We start from the raw sequence: 20357 nt of genomic DNA on the forward strand, positions 1-20357 counted from the left end.
TTAATATAATATACATCGCAAATAATGTTACATGCGAAATTTCAGCTTTCAAAATTTTTTAAAAATAAATATGCTTTATTACAACTCTGTACTATAATAATACATCTAATACGAACAATTGGATAAATATATATGGAAATAAAATTAGTGTTTTAAGGATTTTTTACTCTTTTACGTATTCTCTCGTCTCTTTCTATATGAAGGGAAAATCATTTAAAATACATTGCTCCGTTTATTCTTGCTTGTCATTTATTTCGCGGTAGCTACGTGCCTGGTCGGCTCCCCTTTCGCCGATGTGATCGTTTTAGAATCCTCGGCGGCACCTGCCGTGCAACCTGGGGCAGCATGTAAGTATATACGCGAGTAAGTATACACTTAGTCCCCGTGTGCAGGCTGCGTGCGGAGAGGCCGCGGCTACGGTTATTACACGCGTCACGCGGCGTTCCGTACGGTCACGCACCCTCCTCCTTATTCCTTAGGAAGCCCCCGATGAGGAGGAACCCTTATCGTCACCCTCTATCTTGTCAGACGAACGCAGCCCCATTAAGCCACTTACGATGTACCTTACACACGAACCACGAGTGAAAAGAGCCGCCATCGTCCGTTCCGGAAAACAGAATCTATATACGCGAAAATGTAAATTTGCGCGATGCAACTGAGCTTCGTTTCTAGTTTTCTATTTTACTCAAGTCATGAAGTGTAAAATAAAATCTGTAATTAAAGTTTCAAGAGATGATAAAATATTTTTATAGAAATCCTATTAATATCATCCTGAAATAATCCAAGTAATATAATTTCTTTTCAAATATAGATAATGCTCCTTTTTTAGATTCGAATGAGACGATAATACGAATAATTTTTGTGAAAAATCACGACTAATGCGAAAGAATAGCGGAATATTTATAGAGAAATAGATAGAAAAGATTAGATGAAATATCGTTATTATATTTTGTTTACGCTATCAAGAGAAGTAACCGTGCACTTCCGTAAAATGACCCTCTCTTCATAGGGCTCCTCCCTATTATTTGCGCACAGGCGAAAAAATTAAGACCGCATTAAGATCTGCACCTGCGTTGCCTTGTACGTTTGACAAGATAGAAATCTTTGCTTCGAGCAAGATTTCTTTTCATATTGCTCTTATCAAGAAAATTTTATCCGCTATTCATAAAACTTATAATTCAAAAAATTTATAATTAAAAATATTATATTTATAATTATAAAAATTATTTTATATTTTTAACTATTTATGTTTAGAAATAAAGGAGAATATTTTATAATTTATAGAATTGACTTCAAATCTCATATTCTAAGAAAATTCTTTTAATTTCTTTTCTTCTTTGAGTTTTGTTTCTCTAAATTTTATTTAGAAATTAAAAATACTTTAAAATAGAAAATAGGATATAAGAGAAATAATTTTTTAGTAATGTTTTAGATAAGATATTTTAGATAAAATAATATTTAACATGTAATAAGAATATTTCGCGAAAATTCTATATACATATATGACATTTTTTTCGCAACTATAAATTCTTTGACGAGTTATGAATCAAAATATATGATTGAAAGAAAAGATAACAATTTTATACTTTGCACCAACTTTTCTTTGTAACACAGATTTTATGATTTTTTCCTACTTTGGTTTTCCCAAATATATGCTAATCCAAACTTTTCCCAGAAATATGCTAAGCAACGCATCAAGCACGCATTCTCGCTATGTCAGAGTGGCAACCAAAGGACATCGAAAAGCTGCAATATCCCGCACAAATATATTTCATCTTAGATCTCTTTCTATTTCTCTCTCTTGTTCCTCTCCTCTCTCTCTTTCTCTTTCTCTTCTCGCCCTAGAATAAATTCGTCCAGCCGAATTTTCGAGTTACCGGGCGCGACGCGAATAATTCCGAGCTGTCGGTGGCCGATATCAAAAACGAACGACGGAAAACGGATGATCTCCAACATTGACCGGGAGGGAACGAGCCGGAGCGCGAGCCGGGAAATTTTCTCGGCCCCGGGAAAAAGAAGATGGTCGATCTTTGTGAAGGAGAGCAACGGCGGAATGTAGACGCGATATACTCGCCGATGGCTATGTATATATATATAATATATATATATGTGTGTATATATATATATATATACATATACATACATACGCCTCTTTGATATAGTGCGCGAAATCCTAGCGTCTTGAGGAGACGGAAGGCGGAGAGAAGAACCGCCACCGTTATCAGCTCGCGGCAGGATTGGTCTAACAGGGGGATGCAGGGCTCCGTCGACGGCCAATGGCGTTCTGGTCTCGGCTTTTCAAGGATTCTGTCTCCCCTAACCCCTCGCCACCCCCCCGAAACCCGGGGTGTCCTGGGTACGACATACACGCGCGCGCGCGCGCAAGGCGTCCTCGATGTATCCGAGACCCCGACTTTTCCATCCCATGCACACGTACATACGTCAAGGCCACTGCCCACCGGTCACCGGAGTTCACCGTCGTCGCTGACGGTGGATGTCCAGCTATTTCGTATATTCCACCCTCTACTTTAACCCCCCTCGAACGATCTCGCTCGCCGCTCCCCATCCGATTCGTCCTCCTTCCTCGGAAGTATCTCTCCGGGAAACATCTCCGATTCGCACCACAATAGTCCAGCTTTTTCTCCGCTTTCTGGGATTCCGAGGGAGTTTACGTAGGGCTGACAATAGTGGTGAGGTATTACGGGGGAGAGAAGACATACGCGACTCGTGTAACTCCCATTTTGACGACAACGCGATGCGAATAGAATCTGCAAGTTTTTATTAACTTCTTTTGCGTAGAAAAATGCTTGTGTAAGTTTGTAAAAATACTGTCGCGTAAATCCAAGAAAAATCATATCTTTTCTAATAAATAATAAAATATTTTTGGCGCGGATGCTGCGCATTGGCAATAAGTGCATGTGAGATTTCTCTTTTTAAAAGAGAAATACTAATAATACACAGAGAGAATTTTCTCTTAGAATTTACCTGAAAATCATGACAATCGTGGGACAATATGGTATGGAAAGAATTTTATGAGAATTTCTCTGATTAATATTTATCACAATAAAAATAATAATATATATATTACAATAAAATATAAAACATGTTCGATTAATTTTAGTAAACTGCATAGTAAAATTAATCAAACATATTTTATATTTTATTGTAATAGATATTATTATTTTTATTATGATAAATATTAATCAGAGAAATTCTCATAAAATTCTTTGCATACTATATTGTCCTACGATTACCATGATTTTTAGAGTGAATTCTAAGAGAAAATTCTCTCAGAGTGTACTAATAAAACTATTGTGAAAATACTAATAATATTTAATAATATATAAAATAAGAAATATGATAATTGTAATATATCAAATGATAAAATAAACGTTGAATTGTCGAAGAGGCTATATCAAAATACTGAGTATCTTTTTTGATAAGATCAGCAAGCAATTTTCTACATAATAAAAAAAAATATATATATAAAAGAGACAAAATTATGTGGTCGTCTAAGGATAAGAAGTTGAACGCGAAGATATAAAAGACGAAAGATGAGACCAAAATCGCGACTTCCACTTCAAGGCACTTTCCGCCAGCCGCCGCAACTGTTTCTCCACTCGTGAAAAGAATTATGAAGACACTGCGAGTGACATCACGATGTCAACGACAATATAAGAGCATCTTTAAGAGCACCTACTCTTTTAGCGCTCTTTAATATTTTCCTCGATTTCTTTAACTAGCCACATTTATCGATAAATGCAAAAAAAAAAGAATAGAACTCTCTTTGATAAATTGCATCACTGAGAGAAATTTCCCTAAGAATTTACCCTGAAAATCATGGTAATCGCGATACAATATGGAATATGGTATGGAAAGAATTTTATGAGAATTTCTCTGATTAATATTTATCACAATAAAAACAATAATATCTATCACAATAAAATATAAAAACATAATGTAAAAACATGTTTGATTAATTTTACTAAACTGTATAGTAAAATTAATCAAACATATTTTATATTTTATTGTGATAGATATTAATATTTTTCTTGTGATAAATATTAATCAGAGAAATTCTCATAAAATTCTTTCCATACCATATTGTTCCACGATTATCATGATCTTCAGGGTAATTTGTAAGAGAAAATTCTCTCTGTGCATGATTGAAAGCGCGCATTAGAATCGAAAACGTCACAATAGAAATATTTTTAATCAAATTGCTAGCGAGAACAAATGCATTTCAAAATCATGTTACATAATCATTTCAAAATGAGCAGAATACTTTGGAAAAAGTAGATTGATTAAATTGAATCGAATAGAAGTTGTTCCTGCGAGCAAGTTTCTTGACTACAAACATTTTCGATATATTTCTACAGAAGTCCTATCATTTTTTTTTTAATTCGCTTATCTTTTACGGAGTAAAAATAACAATTTTATTATCGCGATTTTTAAGTCATCAACGTATCCCCCGTATCATTCCAATGTATTCGTCTCTCTCGAGATATTAGTTGATTAAACGATTCTCGCATCAGGTGCATTTTTCTACAGAGTGATCCACCTTTACGATGCGATCCGCGGCGTGTCCAATTAATGTCAAAGATCTCTCCGAGCAGTACTCTCAGCGCGCGATACAGGTGAACGATAAACGCGGGCTGTGAATAAGCGATAAGCGTAAGCGAGAGAAAGGGAGAGACGGAGAAAGGCGAAATGTACGAAAAGAGAAGAGAAAGAGAGAATCTGATTATTGATAACATTATCATAAAAGCGACGTTAAATGGTCAGCCGCGAGGTTACGTCGACGCGACGCGCTGCTACTGGCGAATGGCTCTATAAATGCGTTTACTTTGCGCCATAAAAGCGCCGTACTTGGGCTAGCACCGTTAAACGTATATACGTATATATTGACGGGGGCACACACATACAAACGGACGCGTGTATACAGTGTGTGTGTGTGTGTGTGTGTGTGTGTGTTTGTGCGCGATGCAGGAAGGAACGGGAACGTCGACGAAGCACCCAGCGCTTTACGGTAAAAGCCCTCTTTGAGTGATCCGTTTATTGGTTGCTAAACATCGATATATTGCTTTCGGGGTTGCGCAAAGAGCCGCGCGCTCTCTGTCCTCCCCGTATACATATATGCATACGTATACGGTGGATATACGTCTCTTTCTTTCCCTCTTTTGCGCGCGAACGAGTATACCGTATACATAACATGAGGTGCATATAATACCGTAGTCCCGAACGTATCAACGCTTTCTGAGCTTTTGAAAGCACCGCGACGACATCGCGAGCCGCAGCCGATGCCGTGAGACGAATAAATATCTACGGACCTTCCTCCGCGAAGAAAGACGCTGACGATTTCGAGATAAATCCCGCGAAAATGTGCGTTAACACCTTAAGCTGTTATCTCCACCGCTATACGCTTCAAATACGATCTGATTCCATATCTTTAATACAACTTAAATATTTGATAAATATGCTTAAAATATTCTCAGATACCATATTCCCCTCCTGTTCTAGAATATTTTAATAAATCGAAATATAATTTAAATATATATTTTTTTTAATTGTAGAAATTTAAATAAATTATAGCTGACATGCGTAACAGCTGATGTGATATTTTAATAAAATCGCGATCAATCGAAAGATCTCGTTTTAATGGCGAAATGTGACAATATATCGCTCCTTCAGTCGAAGCGCGCTTTAAGATATTCCGATCGTGTAAACGAAACGCGTCAACGGCGATTCACACAATACACGTGTGGATCAATGCGTAATATATCCACTGCACGTGCACGCGTGTACACCAAAGACGCGTCTTTAGGGAAGAGCGACAGATGATCGATCGACGATTTCTCGGGATAAAACGTGGAATCAACGAGGCTTCATATCGCTCCATGAGACGTCCTTAAGCTCCCCCATTTTCGTCATCATCTCGAGAAACGCCGTTGGTCACGAAAAATAGCGTATAAGAAGCAGATAATGTCACGAACCATATAAGTAGAATATAAAATGTTTGTTTTATAAAATAGAGATATTTCTTATTATTTTTTAAAAAATATATAAACGTGAGAAACAACATTTTTTATCAGAAATCACTCAAGTTAAATAAGAATATTTTTTTCTCTCTATATATATATATATATAATACGAGTATTCATCTAAAAAATAAAAATTGACGATTTATTATCATTAAATTAACATCCTGTATTTTTAATAATAAAATCGTGTATATCGCGATATTTATCAGTATTGCGTGGATTTTAAAATACCCAAAAATCTTGGCCAGCAAGCCATTACCGTAACGACCTCAAAATTTACATGAAATTGCTTATTAAATTACTAAGTTTTTCGGGATGATTTAATGATACCAAAGGCCATTTGTCTCCTCAGCTTTTATTTTCTCCTTCCCCCGTTAATAAAGCGATGTGGTTAGGCTTTACGTCCGCGCGTGAAACTTTACGTTCATAATTTCCTACTTTGGCTTTTTTCTCTCTTTCTCTCTCCTTCTTACTCCACTAAACGAATTCACGTAACTTTAACGCGCATTTTCGCAACAAGCACTTTTTAAATACAGAAATATATACAAATTCTTTATACAAATTGAAATCCATGTCAAATTGGCTTTAAAAGTAAATTATATAATTTAAATTTTATTTTCTTCAAACCTTTGCTACGAGAATTTCAAGAGTAAACCAATGTACAATTTTTTAAAAAGTATATAAATGAATAAATATACTAATTTAAAATTTTTTTTCAGAAAAAAGAACAATCTCTCTAAGGAAAAATGATTATATGTATTATAACAATTATATATTATGCACAGATAGAATTTTCTCTTAGAATTTACCCTGAAAATCATGGTAATCGTGGGACAATATGGAATATGGTATGGAAAGAATTTTATGAGAATTTTTCTGATTAATATTTATCACAATAAAAAATAATATCTATCACAATAAAATATAAAATATGTTTGATTAATTTTATTAAACTGTATAGTAAAATTAATCAAACATTTTATATTTTATTGTGATAGATATTATTTTTTATTATGATAAATATTAATCAGAGAAATTCTCCTAAAATTCTTTCCATACCATATTGTCCTACGATTACCATGATTTTCAGGGTGAATTCTAAGAGAAAACTCTCTCAGTGTACAAATATATTACATGTTATATGTTATAGTTTTATATTATATAATTTTTTTATATGTGACTCTATTTCATATGCAAAAGAATTTAGTCATATTTTTACCGAAGACTAAGAAGACCGACTGCAAATTTTGCGCGGTTCCGATATTGGATGCCTCATCATTTCGACGCAACGTGATATCTGCAATATTTTTGTTTGAATTCTTCATATCTAGAATTCTAAATATCGAGACCGCAGCACACGGATAAAAACGAACAATCCCCTTTTCGAGTAGCGCGGTAGCCGCGGATAGTAATAATAGTAGCGGGAATATTCGACGGTATGTTACGCGTGGGTGTGCGCGGCTTTGCGAGAAGTCAGTTGGCAACATGTGGTTCGACGAACGCAATCTGGCACTGACATTTCGAATTAAACTTGTTGAAGACCAGCCCTCTCCTGTAACTTCCACCAGATGAAAAAAAACAAACAAAAAAAAGAGAGAATTGGTCGCCAAATGTGAAATTTATGTGAAACCAACACGCCGAGATTGACCGACAAAATTTTCCCATCAATGTTTCGCAATCGATACATATTAAACATTTCTTATTTCGTCAAAAATGTCTAAATTTTATTAATCATGCACAGTTGAAAAATTTGTGTTCTCTTGCTAAAAACGGTCCCCGTTAAAATTTTTGTGTTAAAATTTAACACATTCATATATTAATTTAACATATTGCTGTTGTATTAAACTCAAATGTTAAATTATTAAAACAATTAAAAAGTGTAAAAATAACACAATGTGCATCTATTTTTAATTTTAAACAATAAATATGTTCCGTATTATTAGTGACAAGATTTATCTGTTAAAATTTACAGAAAAGAAATGTTGATTTTATTTTATAATATAAGTGGGGATGATAAAATGTAAAATTAACATTTTTTTTAGTTAATTTTTACATTAAAACTATGTTAATTTTACACAAAATTTATTTTAAGTTTACTTGAAGTTTGCATTTATTTTGTGTTAAAATATTAACACAATATTCGTGTCACCATTTAACATATCCATATTATGTTAAATTAACACAAAAATTTCTGTGGACCGTTTGGTACATGTGATATTTGTTAAATTTAACACAAATTTTTCAACTGTGATATAAAAATTCAAAAAAATTGTACAGCGGTATGTTTTTAAAATTGTTAATTCTGCTATTTAAATTAAATAGTTGAGAATACTGCAATTTAAGTATTGGTGCGGGAAATATATATTAATTAATTTTCCATAGATATAGCACACCTCTCCTTGTTATACACAGAGAGAATTTTCTCTTAGAATTTATCCTGAAAATCATGGTAATCGTGGGCAAATATGGAAAGAATTTTATATAAGAATTTCTTTAATTAATATTTATCACAATGAAAATAATAATATCTATTACAATAAAATATAAAATATATTTGATTAATTTTACTATGCAGTTTAGTAAAATTAATCAAACATGTTTTATATGTTTTATTGTGATAGACATTATTATTTTTATTATGATAAATATTAATTAGAGAAATTCTCATAAAATTCTTTCCATACCATATTGTCCCACGATTACCATGATTTTCAAGATAAATTCTAAGAGAAAATTCTCTCAGTGTACATAATATAATTGTTAATCATAATAACAAATATTGAATTTGTTCATTCTTTATAATAATTTCGCAAAAAGATGCGCACGCTTGTTGTTTCAAAACAAGAACTCTGCTGAATCTGAAATAAATGCGCGAATTCTTGGTCATTTTTTTTAACGCGGGAATATCTGGCTCGCAAGCGCCAAAAAAAGAGTTCTCACAGTCGTCCTTCTTCGGCCACGCCTTCTTAGCCACGGCTAAGCCGATATGCATTCATTATAATAAGAAATGGAAGGCGCCGAGTGAAAAGTTCGAACGCGCACCCCCGGCTTATCAACTTCCTCTGAATTTTATATTATTTAAGAAGGTACTTACCCCTATATATATATACGTCTGCCCCGGCATCTGCTCTGTGTAGCCCATCTATATGCTTCTTTCCCGTCATGATGCTGCTTCGATGTAGCCGGAAAGGTCCGCTTAAACTTTCTTCTTTCGATGTGGCACGCAAAAGCCAAGATGCGCGGCATTTGAAGTTCGCCGAGTGCTTATTATCATATTTATTTGTCGCTCGACGATGAACTGCGACGCGGACTTGTACGCGACGTATATTTAAACGCGGCACGGACTTAATACGCGACACCGATGTAACGTTCTTTCTTCTCGGCCTTCTTCACTATGCGCGACAACTTCATGTCGATACAATCTGTTAAACATAACAACAGTAAAATCTATAGTAATTACTCTCTAACCTATCAAATGTGCGCGCGCCCTCTATGTATCTCTTCTCTTGCATTAATGACATTATTTGGTTTGTTCATTTTTGCTGCACTGGTGCACACTGCAATAAGTTTAAGTGTGACAGATATATTTTGTTTCACTCTAACTTACCTGTGCACTAGTTCACCAGTGCGAAAACAAACAAATCAATTGTCGATGTTTTTAGTATGTATTAACCAAAAAGAGAAAATTGAATAAAGATTCATCTTAATACATTCAATCAACATTGTATATGTATATGTATATGTATGAAATAATGAAATATAGATAAATTGATAATATCAATATTAATCGATAGTATCGATTGATTAAAACACAAAAAATTGGCAAAAATTTGAATAAAAAAGCAATCTAAATCAGTTCTTCATACATATGTATCAAATAATATTTATAATTAGATGATATAAATGTTAATATATATATAATTGTTTCTTGCACATATGAAGTTTTGCATTATATATGGATATACTGTTACTGTACTGTTATATAATTAAAATTTTTTAAAATATATATATGTATATATTGTATTGTACTGTATATATTAAATATATATGTAAATATATTTTTAGTGTATAAATTAAATAATGAATACTGACACTGTGTATATATGCAAATATAAATTGAAATTATCACAATTAAGTTAGCAGCAATATTTTACTCAAAAAAACGAATATAATTTTAATAAGAGCAACTTAACTAAAATAAAAATTATAAATTTTATATATATGTGTAAATATATATATATTTTGTGTGTGTGTGTAAATATATTTTTTAGTATTCAAATTGAATAAAAGTATAAATTAATATATACATAATATATAAATTAATTAAATTAATATATAAATTAAATGAATATACTGTTATCGTACTGTTATATAATTTTAAAAAATGTTTTTAAATATGTGTATATTGTATTGTACTGTATATATATATATATGTATGTAAATATATTTTTTAGTGTATAAATTAAATAATGAATAATGACACTGTGTATATATATGCAAATATAAATTGAAATTATCACAATTAAGTTAGCAGCAATATTTTACTCAAAAGACAAATATAATTTTTATAAGAGCAACGTAACTGCAAAGTAAAAATTTTATGGAATTAAAATGATTACACTATCACACTGTATGTGCGATTATCGAGAAATGCGGAAAAAGAGTGTCACAATGAGATCTTTGCGAAGCTACTTGTGTCAATTACGATTCTTAATGCGTGCCGCAAGGCCACGATACGAGATCTGGCAATTAAAAAATTGTTATTTTTTATTCGCTTTACACAGCGTCCGGCAGGTAAAGTGACCGTGTATACGCTCACCATTATAAGTACCATAAATGACGTATAAAAGCGTTTGCATGTAGGACATAGGGGTAAAACGCAGGTAACGAGACATGCGAACCGAGTCGCACAACACGCGGGATGCTTATCGGTTGCTGCGGTAAATGACGCAAGTCAAACTGCCGACAAAAGGGACACGTAACAGTTCGTCCGCGATATTAACAATTCGAGATTTAACGAGCACGAGACACGTCGGATTTGAAATTATTATTTAACACAATTTCTCGATTGACCTCATATATATATCACAGTGTGAATATAATTTTTGTGTTATAACTATAATACTTGTCATAATTAACCCACCTGCGATTGTAGATTAAACTGTAGATCACTCTTTAATATCCAATCTTTATATGATCATTCAATGGTGTACATTTTTTGCTTCCTTCTTTTCTTGATAGAAAAGTTTTTACCTAAAAAAACAGAATATTTTATATTATTTTTTGTTAATATTTTTATTCTATATTTTATTCTATATATACAGAGCATTTATGTTTTTATTTAAAGTAGCTATCAACTTACCTAAGATATCATATATTGCAGATTGTTGCCATTTACAGGGAGAGGGGAAGGAAACACTCAACATAGTAGATCACTCTTAACATTCAATCAGAAGTTTATATGCATTTAACATCATGCATTTTTTGCTTCCTTCTTTTGTTAATAGAAAGTTTTTACCTTAAAAAACACGGAATATTTTATATTATTTTTTTGTTAAATAAAAGATATATTTTTATTCTATACAATAGAGAGCATTTATACTTTCATTTAAAGTAGTTATCAACTTACCTAAGATATCATATATATTGCAGATTGTTGCCATTTACAGGGAAAGGTAACATTCAACATAGTAAATCATTCTTTAACATTCAATCAGATATGCATTTAACGTCATGCATTTTTTGCTTCCTTCTTTTGTTAATAGAAAGTTTTTACCTTAAAAAACAGAATATTTTATATTATTTTTTTGTTAAATAAAAGATATTTTTATTCTATACAATAGAGAGCATTTATACTTTCATTTAAAGTAGTTATCAACTTACGTAAAATATCATATCGTACGTAAGATACCGTAACATATCTACGATATCACTGCAAATTGTAAGCCTGATTGCCATTTAAAAGGAGAGGGGAAGGAAACATTCAACGTAGAATTTTCGACTGTGTTCATCATCTAAAAATAAAAATACATATTATCAGCTATAATTCAAATAAAATGCATCAAATATATGCAATAAATTTTATAAATAATAGCAAATAATTTCATTATAAATAACAATCTTCTGATAGTGTGTGCTTTTAATTGGAAATATATAACCTAATATAATGTATCACAAATGATAATAATAAGGTAAAAACAATAAATAATTTCGTTATTAAAATCAGTAAATAGATAAATTGAAGTGAATAAGGATCTTATACCTTATACAATAAATCGATAATCAGAAGTTCTTTCTCCTCTATGATACGAAATTATACCAATGGCATTATACGTAGAAATTGCCGCAGGCATGCGGTTCCGCTGAATTTAGTTTTTGCAATTCCGCGTGAATGAACGCAACAGGCGGTATTTCCCACACATCCGCGGTTTAAACGTCGCTGATTCGGAAGACCCGGGAAGTGCTTTGTACCGGAGAGAAGCCGAGAAAAGTGTCATGTCTTCCCTTTCGCGCGCGAAACTATCCGAGACGTAACGCCACCTAACGATCAACTGAGAAAAACTTTAACGTCAGCAGAAGGTAAGTGCAGTTTACTCGAAGAGTAAATGCGATCTATTCGAATGATAATACTATCTATCCTCAGCTTGTTGAACATTTATAAATAAAAATAAAAACAAAATAATACGATATAGATATGATCGATTGACGTATAGCAATAAAAGCTTGAGAAAAAAATTGGTTCTAAATAAAATTTAAAAAAGACTGTATAAAAAAAGTTTGCTATATAATATATTAATATTCGAAATAAATTGCACATCTTAAAATTTTTAACTCCTTTTTGTATATCTCAAAATTTGAAACTTGTCATATATGCTGTATATTCAATATTTGCATTATTATTTGCATTATTACTTTACTTTACTATCTGTTTATTTACGAAAATTTAACAAGATAAAGCAAAAAAGAGCCGCCTCGATCCGCGTTGTCAAAGGGAAGCGACCCTCCTTTTTTAATATAAACTGTGCTCGTAATGTAATGACTCCTACACATCCTACTATGTTATGTAAGAAAAACACTTTTCATCGCCTCGATACGATCAAACGGACAATACATGGGTCAGCCATAATACATAATGCATGCGCTGTAAGATTAGAAACGGGGCTCGCGAAACTACATATATATATATGTGATGGAGCTGCTTATTTATATCCGAATAAGAGAGAAAGTTACTGAAAATGCATACACAATTCCTCTTCCTCTCCCCTTTCATTCTCTCATCTCTTTTATCGTTGTAGGCGGAATCCGTTCTTCTGAAAGAAAAGCGAATATATATCTCGGCTAGCTTCTTCTCGAATATAACAACGCGGCGTATATTTTATTATTTCTCTTCCTACTCGAAATAAGAGAGACAGCACGATATATATATATTTTATTTTTTATTCGATAATACGCATCCATGAAATTGTTACATTATATACAGGGTGTCCCCGAACTCGCGGATCAACTCTCGTGGGTAGATTCCTGGGATCATTTGGAGACGATTTTTCCTCAGCGAAAATGTCGAGGTGAAACACAGTTTGTGAAAAACCCTTTATTTTCAATCGCTTATAACTCGAAAATTATTGGTGCCTCGACATTTTCGCTGAGGAAAAATCGTCTCCAAATGATCCCAGGAATCTACCCACGAGAGTTGATCCGCGAGTTCGGGGACACCCTGTATATTTGATATTTTTTGAAATATCTAAAGATGAAAAGTTTTGTAAAAGATATAAAAAAATATTATAGTCATTCTACTTTTCATATTAATAATCGAATTTCTGGATCTAATAATAACAAGAATATATAAAAGCATATATAATTACCTATTATTTAATTGTTCAATAAATACAAAGCTTTATTAAAAAGAGAGACAAATTTTTATTAATTAAGCTACCTTTTGTCCTAAGATAAGTCCTAACCTAAGATAAGATAATTCCGAAGGCACTCCTTTAATCGAACGCCCGTATCAGACTACGGATTAGGATTGAGATTGGATTGAAATATAACGAATCAGAATAAAGAAAACTAATCTCAAGTTTAGTGAACTCTGCTCTGATTGGTGAAATTTCAATCTAGTCCCAATCCTAATTCGTAATCTGATACGGCCATAAGATGGAACGTTGCAGCCAATCATCTACTAGTATTTGGAAAGCGGCAAGCTGATTGGTCGAGAAGCTATTGAAATGAATCTGCACGTTTCCACGTGTACGCCATGCGAATGGGCTCTCCTAGGATGCAAGTCGCGCCATCACAGTAACGGTAGCAGCATCGTGCATCGTAGCGCAAGTACCTCGATCGTTTTCACTGCTGTTCACTGCATGCGATCAGCGTGCGAATGCCGGAGAGCATGATCGTTCGCACCTCGTAATCGGCTGAAACGGTTTTTTTTTTTTTTTTTTAATATCCACGACGAGACACGTTCTCGATGCTGTAATTTAGTTAGTTCCGTACAGTCGTTATATTCGCGCGATCGAGTTCACACCGCCATCGGGAAAACGGTGAAAATATCGCCAAGCACGCATCGACGAGCCCGTGATTGTGCCGATCACCGGATCACCCCCCAGGCCCCACGGTCCGTGCTATTTTTAATGTTTTGTACCGATTGTGGACGTGAGAATGGTCACTCGAAGCGAGGTAAGCTCTCCCCGATCCGCGAACGCGTTGAGGCACAAAAATGCATGCTTCTAGAATGATCAGGTGTGCTATCAAGGTTAGGTTCGCCGCGTCGCCCGAGCCGAATTCGGCGAGCATTTCCCCTTAATTTCTCCATCTTTTCTCGTATTTCTTTGAGATATCTTTCGAGGCACGAACTCGCACTTTCCCTGGCTATAAACAAACTTCCACGAATCTTGCTTGAAACGCTTCCTCGTGGGTCGTTTAACGCGATCAATTTTAAAGCTAATCCCAGGTTTAATTTCTAAGTTAAGGCGACCTAACGTTTATATTTTATAACATATTTTATATTAGTTTATTAAATTAGAGTACTGGGAAAAAATAGCATCTGTTTTAATCCAGTTTATTGAAAATTGTATTAAAAAGAATTTTTCTTAATAGAAAATTGTTCAATTGCAAAACTACATTATCTGTTAAATATAATGTGTTTGTTATGTAATTATGATATTTTAAGATATTTTATTTATCTTATTTTCAAATATATATTTTAATGTTTTATACGATGTGTGTATTAATGTATCTTCTTTGAAACTCTCGGTATATATTCTTTTTTATTTTAATTCTTACGCTTTATTTTATATTATAATAAGCATACTTCTTCATTGTAATATCAAATGAATATATTGAAGTGAAAAGAATACATGATTAATTTATACAATTGTAGAAACAAAAATAAAATAATAACAGAAATGATTTTTTTATAAGATATTTAAAAATAATCTAATAATATTTATAGTGAAGATATAATATATATTTATTATATATTATATATATATATATTTCCCAGTATATATATATATATATATACATATATATGTATTATATCTCCACACATAATTCTTATTTTTTTTTCCAGATGGATCTTCAATTTTTAGATTTACATGATTTAACTGACAAAGATAAACATGAAATATTAACAATCCTCAGATCTGACACTACTGATACCTTAAAACTACCATGGGATGCTACAGAAAATAATAATAATAATGTTAATTCTGTTACAATGACAGAAGTTCCAGCACTTCACCACCAACATTGGTATAATGGTAAATATGTTACATCTCTTGAATTACTTATTTTCTGATCTTTTTTCCATGAAAAAAAAAAATATAAGAAAACTTTCTGAATGAAATTATTTTATCAATACTTTTGTTCTGTTTTTTCTATATATGATCTTTTTTTATAATAATATAGTACTAAATATTAAAAATATATATATTTATATGTATATACACATAGTCATTTACACAAATGTCCTATATATATGTCCTATATTAGTGTATTTGGAAGACTTTGTAAAATATAATATAATAATCCTTACAAATGTCTCATTTATAGCCATGCCACCAACACAGACTTACTCGCAACAGATGATGTCATTGTGTAATGACTGGCAAGCATCAATGTACAATGTTTCTACAAATGGCCATATGCCATTCATGTCAGGACTGACATATCATCCTGGATACAATCTCGGTGCCGAGATTCAAGACGTGAATTATGGTAGAGAGAACGGACGCCGCAACAATCGGGGCAGAGGTATGAGAAGAGACAACTATAATCGAGCAATTAATTCCACTAATGAAGTGCAATCAGGATACATGGGCGATCAGGCGCAATTTCACCCACAAATACATCCAATCATGTACATTTACTCCGATCATTCCGTTTCTACGCAACAGCATCAGGTAGCTGCCGGACAAATCTATTACGCACCACCGATGTATTCATCGATACCTCATCCACTTCCGAATGCACAACCAATTTCATCTAATTCGCATGCTCAACCGACTTATTCTCCGAATCCGCCGCAGATGGACAGATGCGTGCGACAATCACAACCTGTGCCATTGGAGCAATCAAACCAAGAAACCGCAAAACAACCAATTGTCAAAGTACATGATAAACATGTACAAAATACATACATCGATAAATCAGTAAGTCATCAAGTAAACCAGGACAACTACGATTCTTTGCAAACTAATGCCATTACCACCATTGTAAATAATTCTACATTGGAATCTGTCAAGAATTTTGACGAAAACACTGCCAATAAAAAAACCATAGTTAGCAGTGAGAAAGACTCAAAGATACAACACAATATAGTATGGACTGAAAATTGCAATGGTACAGAGAAAATCGACGTATCAAGCATAAATACTAACAATGGCGTTGAAATGAATCAAAATGGTGAGATGTTTAAGAATGAAACTGCATCAAATATTACAACGATTGTTACGAAAACTTCGCCTAAATCTGTCCCTGCCAAGGCAGACAAAAATGAAATGCATACTGAGGAGAATGTTGTGCTGAAGGATGCCCAAGATAATACTGTCGAACATAAAATACCAAATGGCTCCTCAACCACATCAAATGATTCGTCAGTCATGCCAAAAGCTCCATCGCCCGCGTCTGTATCTGCTACACCATCTGCGACTACATATCTTAGATCTTACGCGAGCCTTTTGAAAAAAGATAGCACCGAAACACAAACACTTGCATCTTGTAAACCGACGATACATATAATTAATCAGAATGACCCACCAGAAATACCAACTCAAAAGGAATCAACGAATCTTAATTCCACGCCAAAGGAACAAAACGATTCATCCAGCTCACCAAAAACAGAAAACGATTACAAGATTTTGCAGAATGGTGTATTACAGAATTGTTATGATGATCCAAATTCATATAGGACAGGTGGTAAGTACAAAAGTGCACACAATGTTTTGAATGATAAAATTTTTATACAAATATATGTTAATGCAAATTAATGTTCTTTTTCAGAGTTTTTGTCCAGTTATCAAATGGACAAACAGACTGTGAGCTTATTACCAAGAGGATTAACCAATCGCAGCAACTATTGTTATATCAACAGTATCTTGCAAGCTTTACTAGCCTGTCCACCATTTTATAATCTACTCAAAGCTTTGCCACTTCCTGAAAATAGGGGCAAGAATTCTGCTACACCCTTGATCGATAACATGTAAGTAATTATTTCAATACTCTAATAACTTCTTATAATTTCAATATTCTTTTAATATTTCTATTATTGCAAATTTCACAAAAACGATATTATATATGTGTAGTAATAATAAATATATTATAAGAAAATTAATTTATCTTGTTAAAAAGGGTCAAGTTTGTTCGCGAGTTTACACCTTTGACAGAAGCCGCTCGCATGCCCAGAAAAGATAGAGTTCATAACAAGCGAGGAGAAGATACAGTCATAGATATACATAGCGGTGTTGCTTTTGAGCCATCATATGTATATACAATGTTAAAGCACACCTCTGCTGCTGGTGCCTTTTCTGTGGAAGGACGGCAGGAAGATGCGGAAGAGTTCCTATCATGTCTTCTAAATGGCATCAACGACGAGATGCTAGAAGTATAATTTTATATATATTCCATTCGTTAAAAAAATATGAACTATTATAAATATTCATAATTTGTATGTAATAATTATAATTTGTTCTAGTTGATGAAATTGGTCAGTAATGATCAAAATGCAATTACTAACGCGGAGAATAATGTCGGCCCTGGTCACTATGAAGAAGAGTGGCAGGTAAGATGCTCAATAAAGTAGATATATCTAAATATTGCTCCTAATATATACACACGTATATATAATGGAACATATATTCATTCTTATGTGAATGTAGGTAATGGGACCAAAAAATAAAGGTGCTGTCACACGGTGTACTGAGTTTGGAAGAACGCCATTGTCAGATATATTTCGGGGACAATTGCGATCCAGGGTATCGAGAGCAGGAGAACAACCGACAGATAACGTGCAACCCTTCTTCACACTGCAACTTGATGTGCAAGTTAGTACATTAAGAATTTTCACTGAATCGACTTATACTATATAAGATTATATGCAATATCTTGATATGGTATAATTTATTATAGAAAGCCGAGTCCGTAAAAAATGCTCTTGAAATTCTCGTTGGGAAAGATCAAGTGGAAGGAATGACATGTAGTAAAACAAGACAACAGATAGAAGCATGGAAACAAGTTACCTTGGAAGAATTGCCTGTCATTCTTATATTACATTTAAAATGGTTCGTTTATAAATTTGACAAATATTCCAATGGATGCTCAAAAATACTGAAGAGTATGGAATTTCCTGTAGATCTAAAAATTGATGGCAGTAAGTATATCAAATATAAATCTAATTTATCCTACTTTATTGAGTAATCTCCAATGATCAATGAGACAAACTTGATATGAAAATTCTTTTACAGAATTTTTATCACCAAATACTGTGAAGAAACTAGGGCCGAAGCAAAAACAGTACAAATTATTCGCAGTTACGTATCATGATGGAAAAGAAGCTACCAAAGGTCATTACTTCACAGATGCCTTTCACATAGGATATGGATCTTGGGTGAGATATGATGATAGTGCAGTGAAAAGCGTTCCAGAGAGTAATGTGTTGAGGCCCACATCACCTCGAGTACCTTACCTACTTTACTATCGAAGATGTGACACTATCGGTAACCAACCGAATAATACTAAAACCCATTAAGAAATTTAGTGCGAGAATTTGTATAAGCGAAACTATATTCCATTTGGAATGGAATATAATATTTTGCTTAGAATTACCGTGCAAATTTTTTGAAATGGAATGACATAAATCTGTTTTTATAACTTCAAAGTTCTTGTTGATATTTGTATTTAAATAGAAATCTACAAAAAAAAATACAGAAAGTTTTTATATTATCCGTAATAGCATGGAAAGAGTAGACATACATTGAACTCTTATAGTACTTCCATGAAATATATTCCTATTACGATTGTTGTTACAAGTTCTATACATATATAGTTTCCCTAAAATCATGCGATAAATATAGACAGGCGAAGTCAAGATTCGTCGAGTGTTCCAATCTAGGTTCACATTTTTTTAGTGGATCTATATAAAGAGCGTTATATATATACTAAATGCTTTATACGTTGCAGTTTGTGAGATACTAGAAGAGTGTCTTGTGTATATATATAAATATATATATATATATAAATATATATATATATATTCTTTTTTCTGAAATAAGATAACTGTAAATGTTACTGGTTTCCAATTTCTTAGAGGAAACCAAAAGTACGAGAGATTTTTGAATTTTATGACAATGTGTGTATAAAATATATAGAGAGAGAGAGAGAGAGAGAGAGAGAGAGAGATGCAAATCGTTACATGTAGATTATTTTTTTATATGATCCTCCTGTACAGCAAAAATCAATTCCAACTTGCCAGTCATTTTTCGATATACACATTACTATTTTTATATTTTCAAATCATGTATAACACAAGTCATATGCATGTATCTTATTTGACTAGATCTTTCTATAGATTCCTTGCTCATTAAGTCACTTAAATCATCTCAATAATTAAAAAAAAACTGGCGAAACAAAAATGAAAGACTTATCAGGAAGATTATATGTAAGACTATTAAACATTTTGTATATTTAATCTTTCTTAAGTATGTGATATTCACTATATCACATATTAATTCTTAAAACTGAGGTGTTCAACAAAGCTTGTTTATCTATTATGTTTTAATATTATGTGCGGTATATTATAGTTTGTAACTATAATCCGATTGT

At 32.9% G+C, this 20357-nt stretch overlaps 1 protein-coding gene and 2 long non-coding RNA genes across 3 annotated transcripts in view; 1 reads left to right on the top strand and 2 right to left on the bottom strand.

Moving 5' to 3' along the window:
- LOC145944201 (uncharacterized) overlaps positions 1 to 11298 on the bottom strand; it is a 65128-nt gene extending 53830 nt beyond the window's left edge. Inside the window, exons 1-2 of the long non-coding RNA XR_014426636.1 lie at positions 11185 to 11298; positions 9136 to 9463 (exon numbers count right to left, since the gene is read on the bottom strand). This is a non-coding gene — a long non-coding RNA (uncharacterized LOC145944201). The remainder of the gene's footprint in view (positions 1 to 9135; positions 9464 to 11184) is intronic.
- Positions 11299 to 11962: 664 nt separating this feature from the next.
- Positions 11963 to 13992, bottom strand: LOC145944235 (uncharacterized). The gene is made up of 4 exons (XR_014426639.1): positions 13904 to 13992; positions 13285 to 13351; positions 12304 to 12592; positions 11963 to 12055 (listed from the first exon to the last, which is right to left on the bottom strand). It is a non-coding gene; the product is annotated as an uncharacterized LOC145944235 (long non-coding RNA).
- Positions 13993 to 14334: 342 nt separating this feature from the next.
- Usp10 (ubiquitin specific protease 10) lies at positions 14335 to 20296 on the top strand. The gene is made up of 9 exons (XM_083052399.1): positions 14335 to 14714; positions 15610 to 15799; positions 16092 to 17456; positions 17541 to 17739; positions 17889 to 18141; positions 18232 to 18318; positions 18416 to 18580; positions 18666 to 18906; positions 19001 to 20296. The coding sequence occupies exons 1-9, from the start codon at positions 14697 to 14699 to the stop codon at positions 19282 to 19284; spliced, it is 2802 nt and encodes a 933-aa protein (XP_082908525.1). The 5' UTR covers positions 14335 to 14696; the 3' UTR covers positions 19285 to 20296.
- The last annotated feature ends 61 nt before the right edge of the window (positions 20297 to 20357 follow it).

The sequence above is a fragment of the Prenolepis imparis genome, unplaced genomic scaffold, assembly GCF_030444845.1.
Source record: "Prenolepis imparis isolate NDT839.2.m4 unplaced genomic scaffold, iyPreImpa1.0 SCAF_12, whole genome shotgun sequence".
Taxonomy (NCBI): Eukaryota; Metazoa; Arthropoda; class Insecta; order Hymenoptera; family Formicidae; genus Prenolepis; species Prenolepis imparis.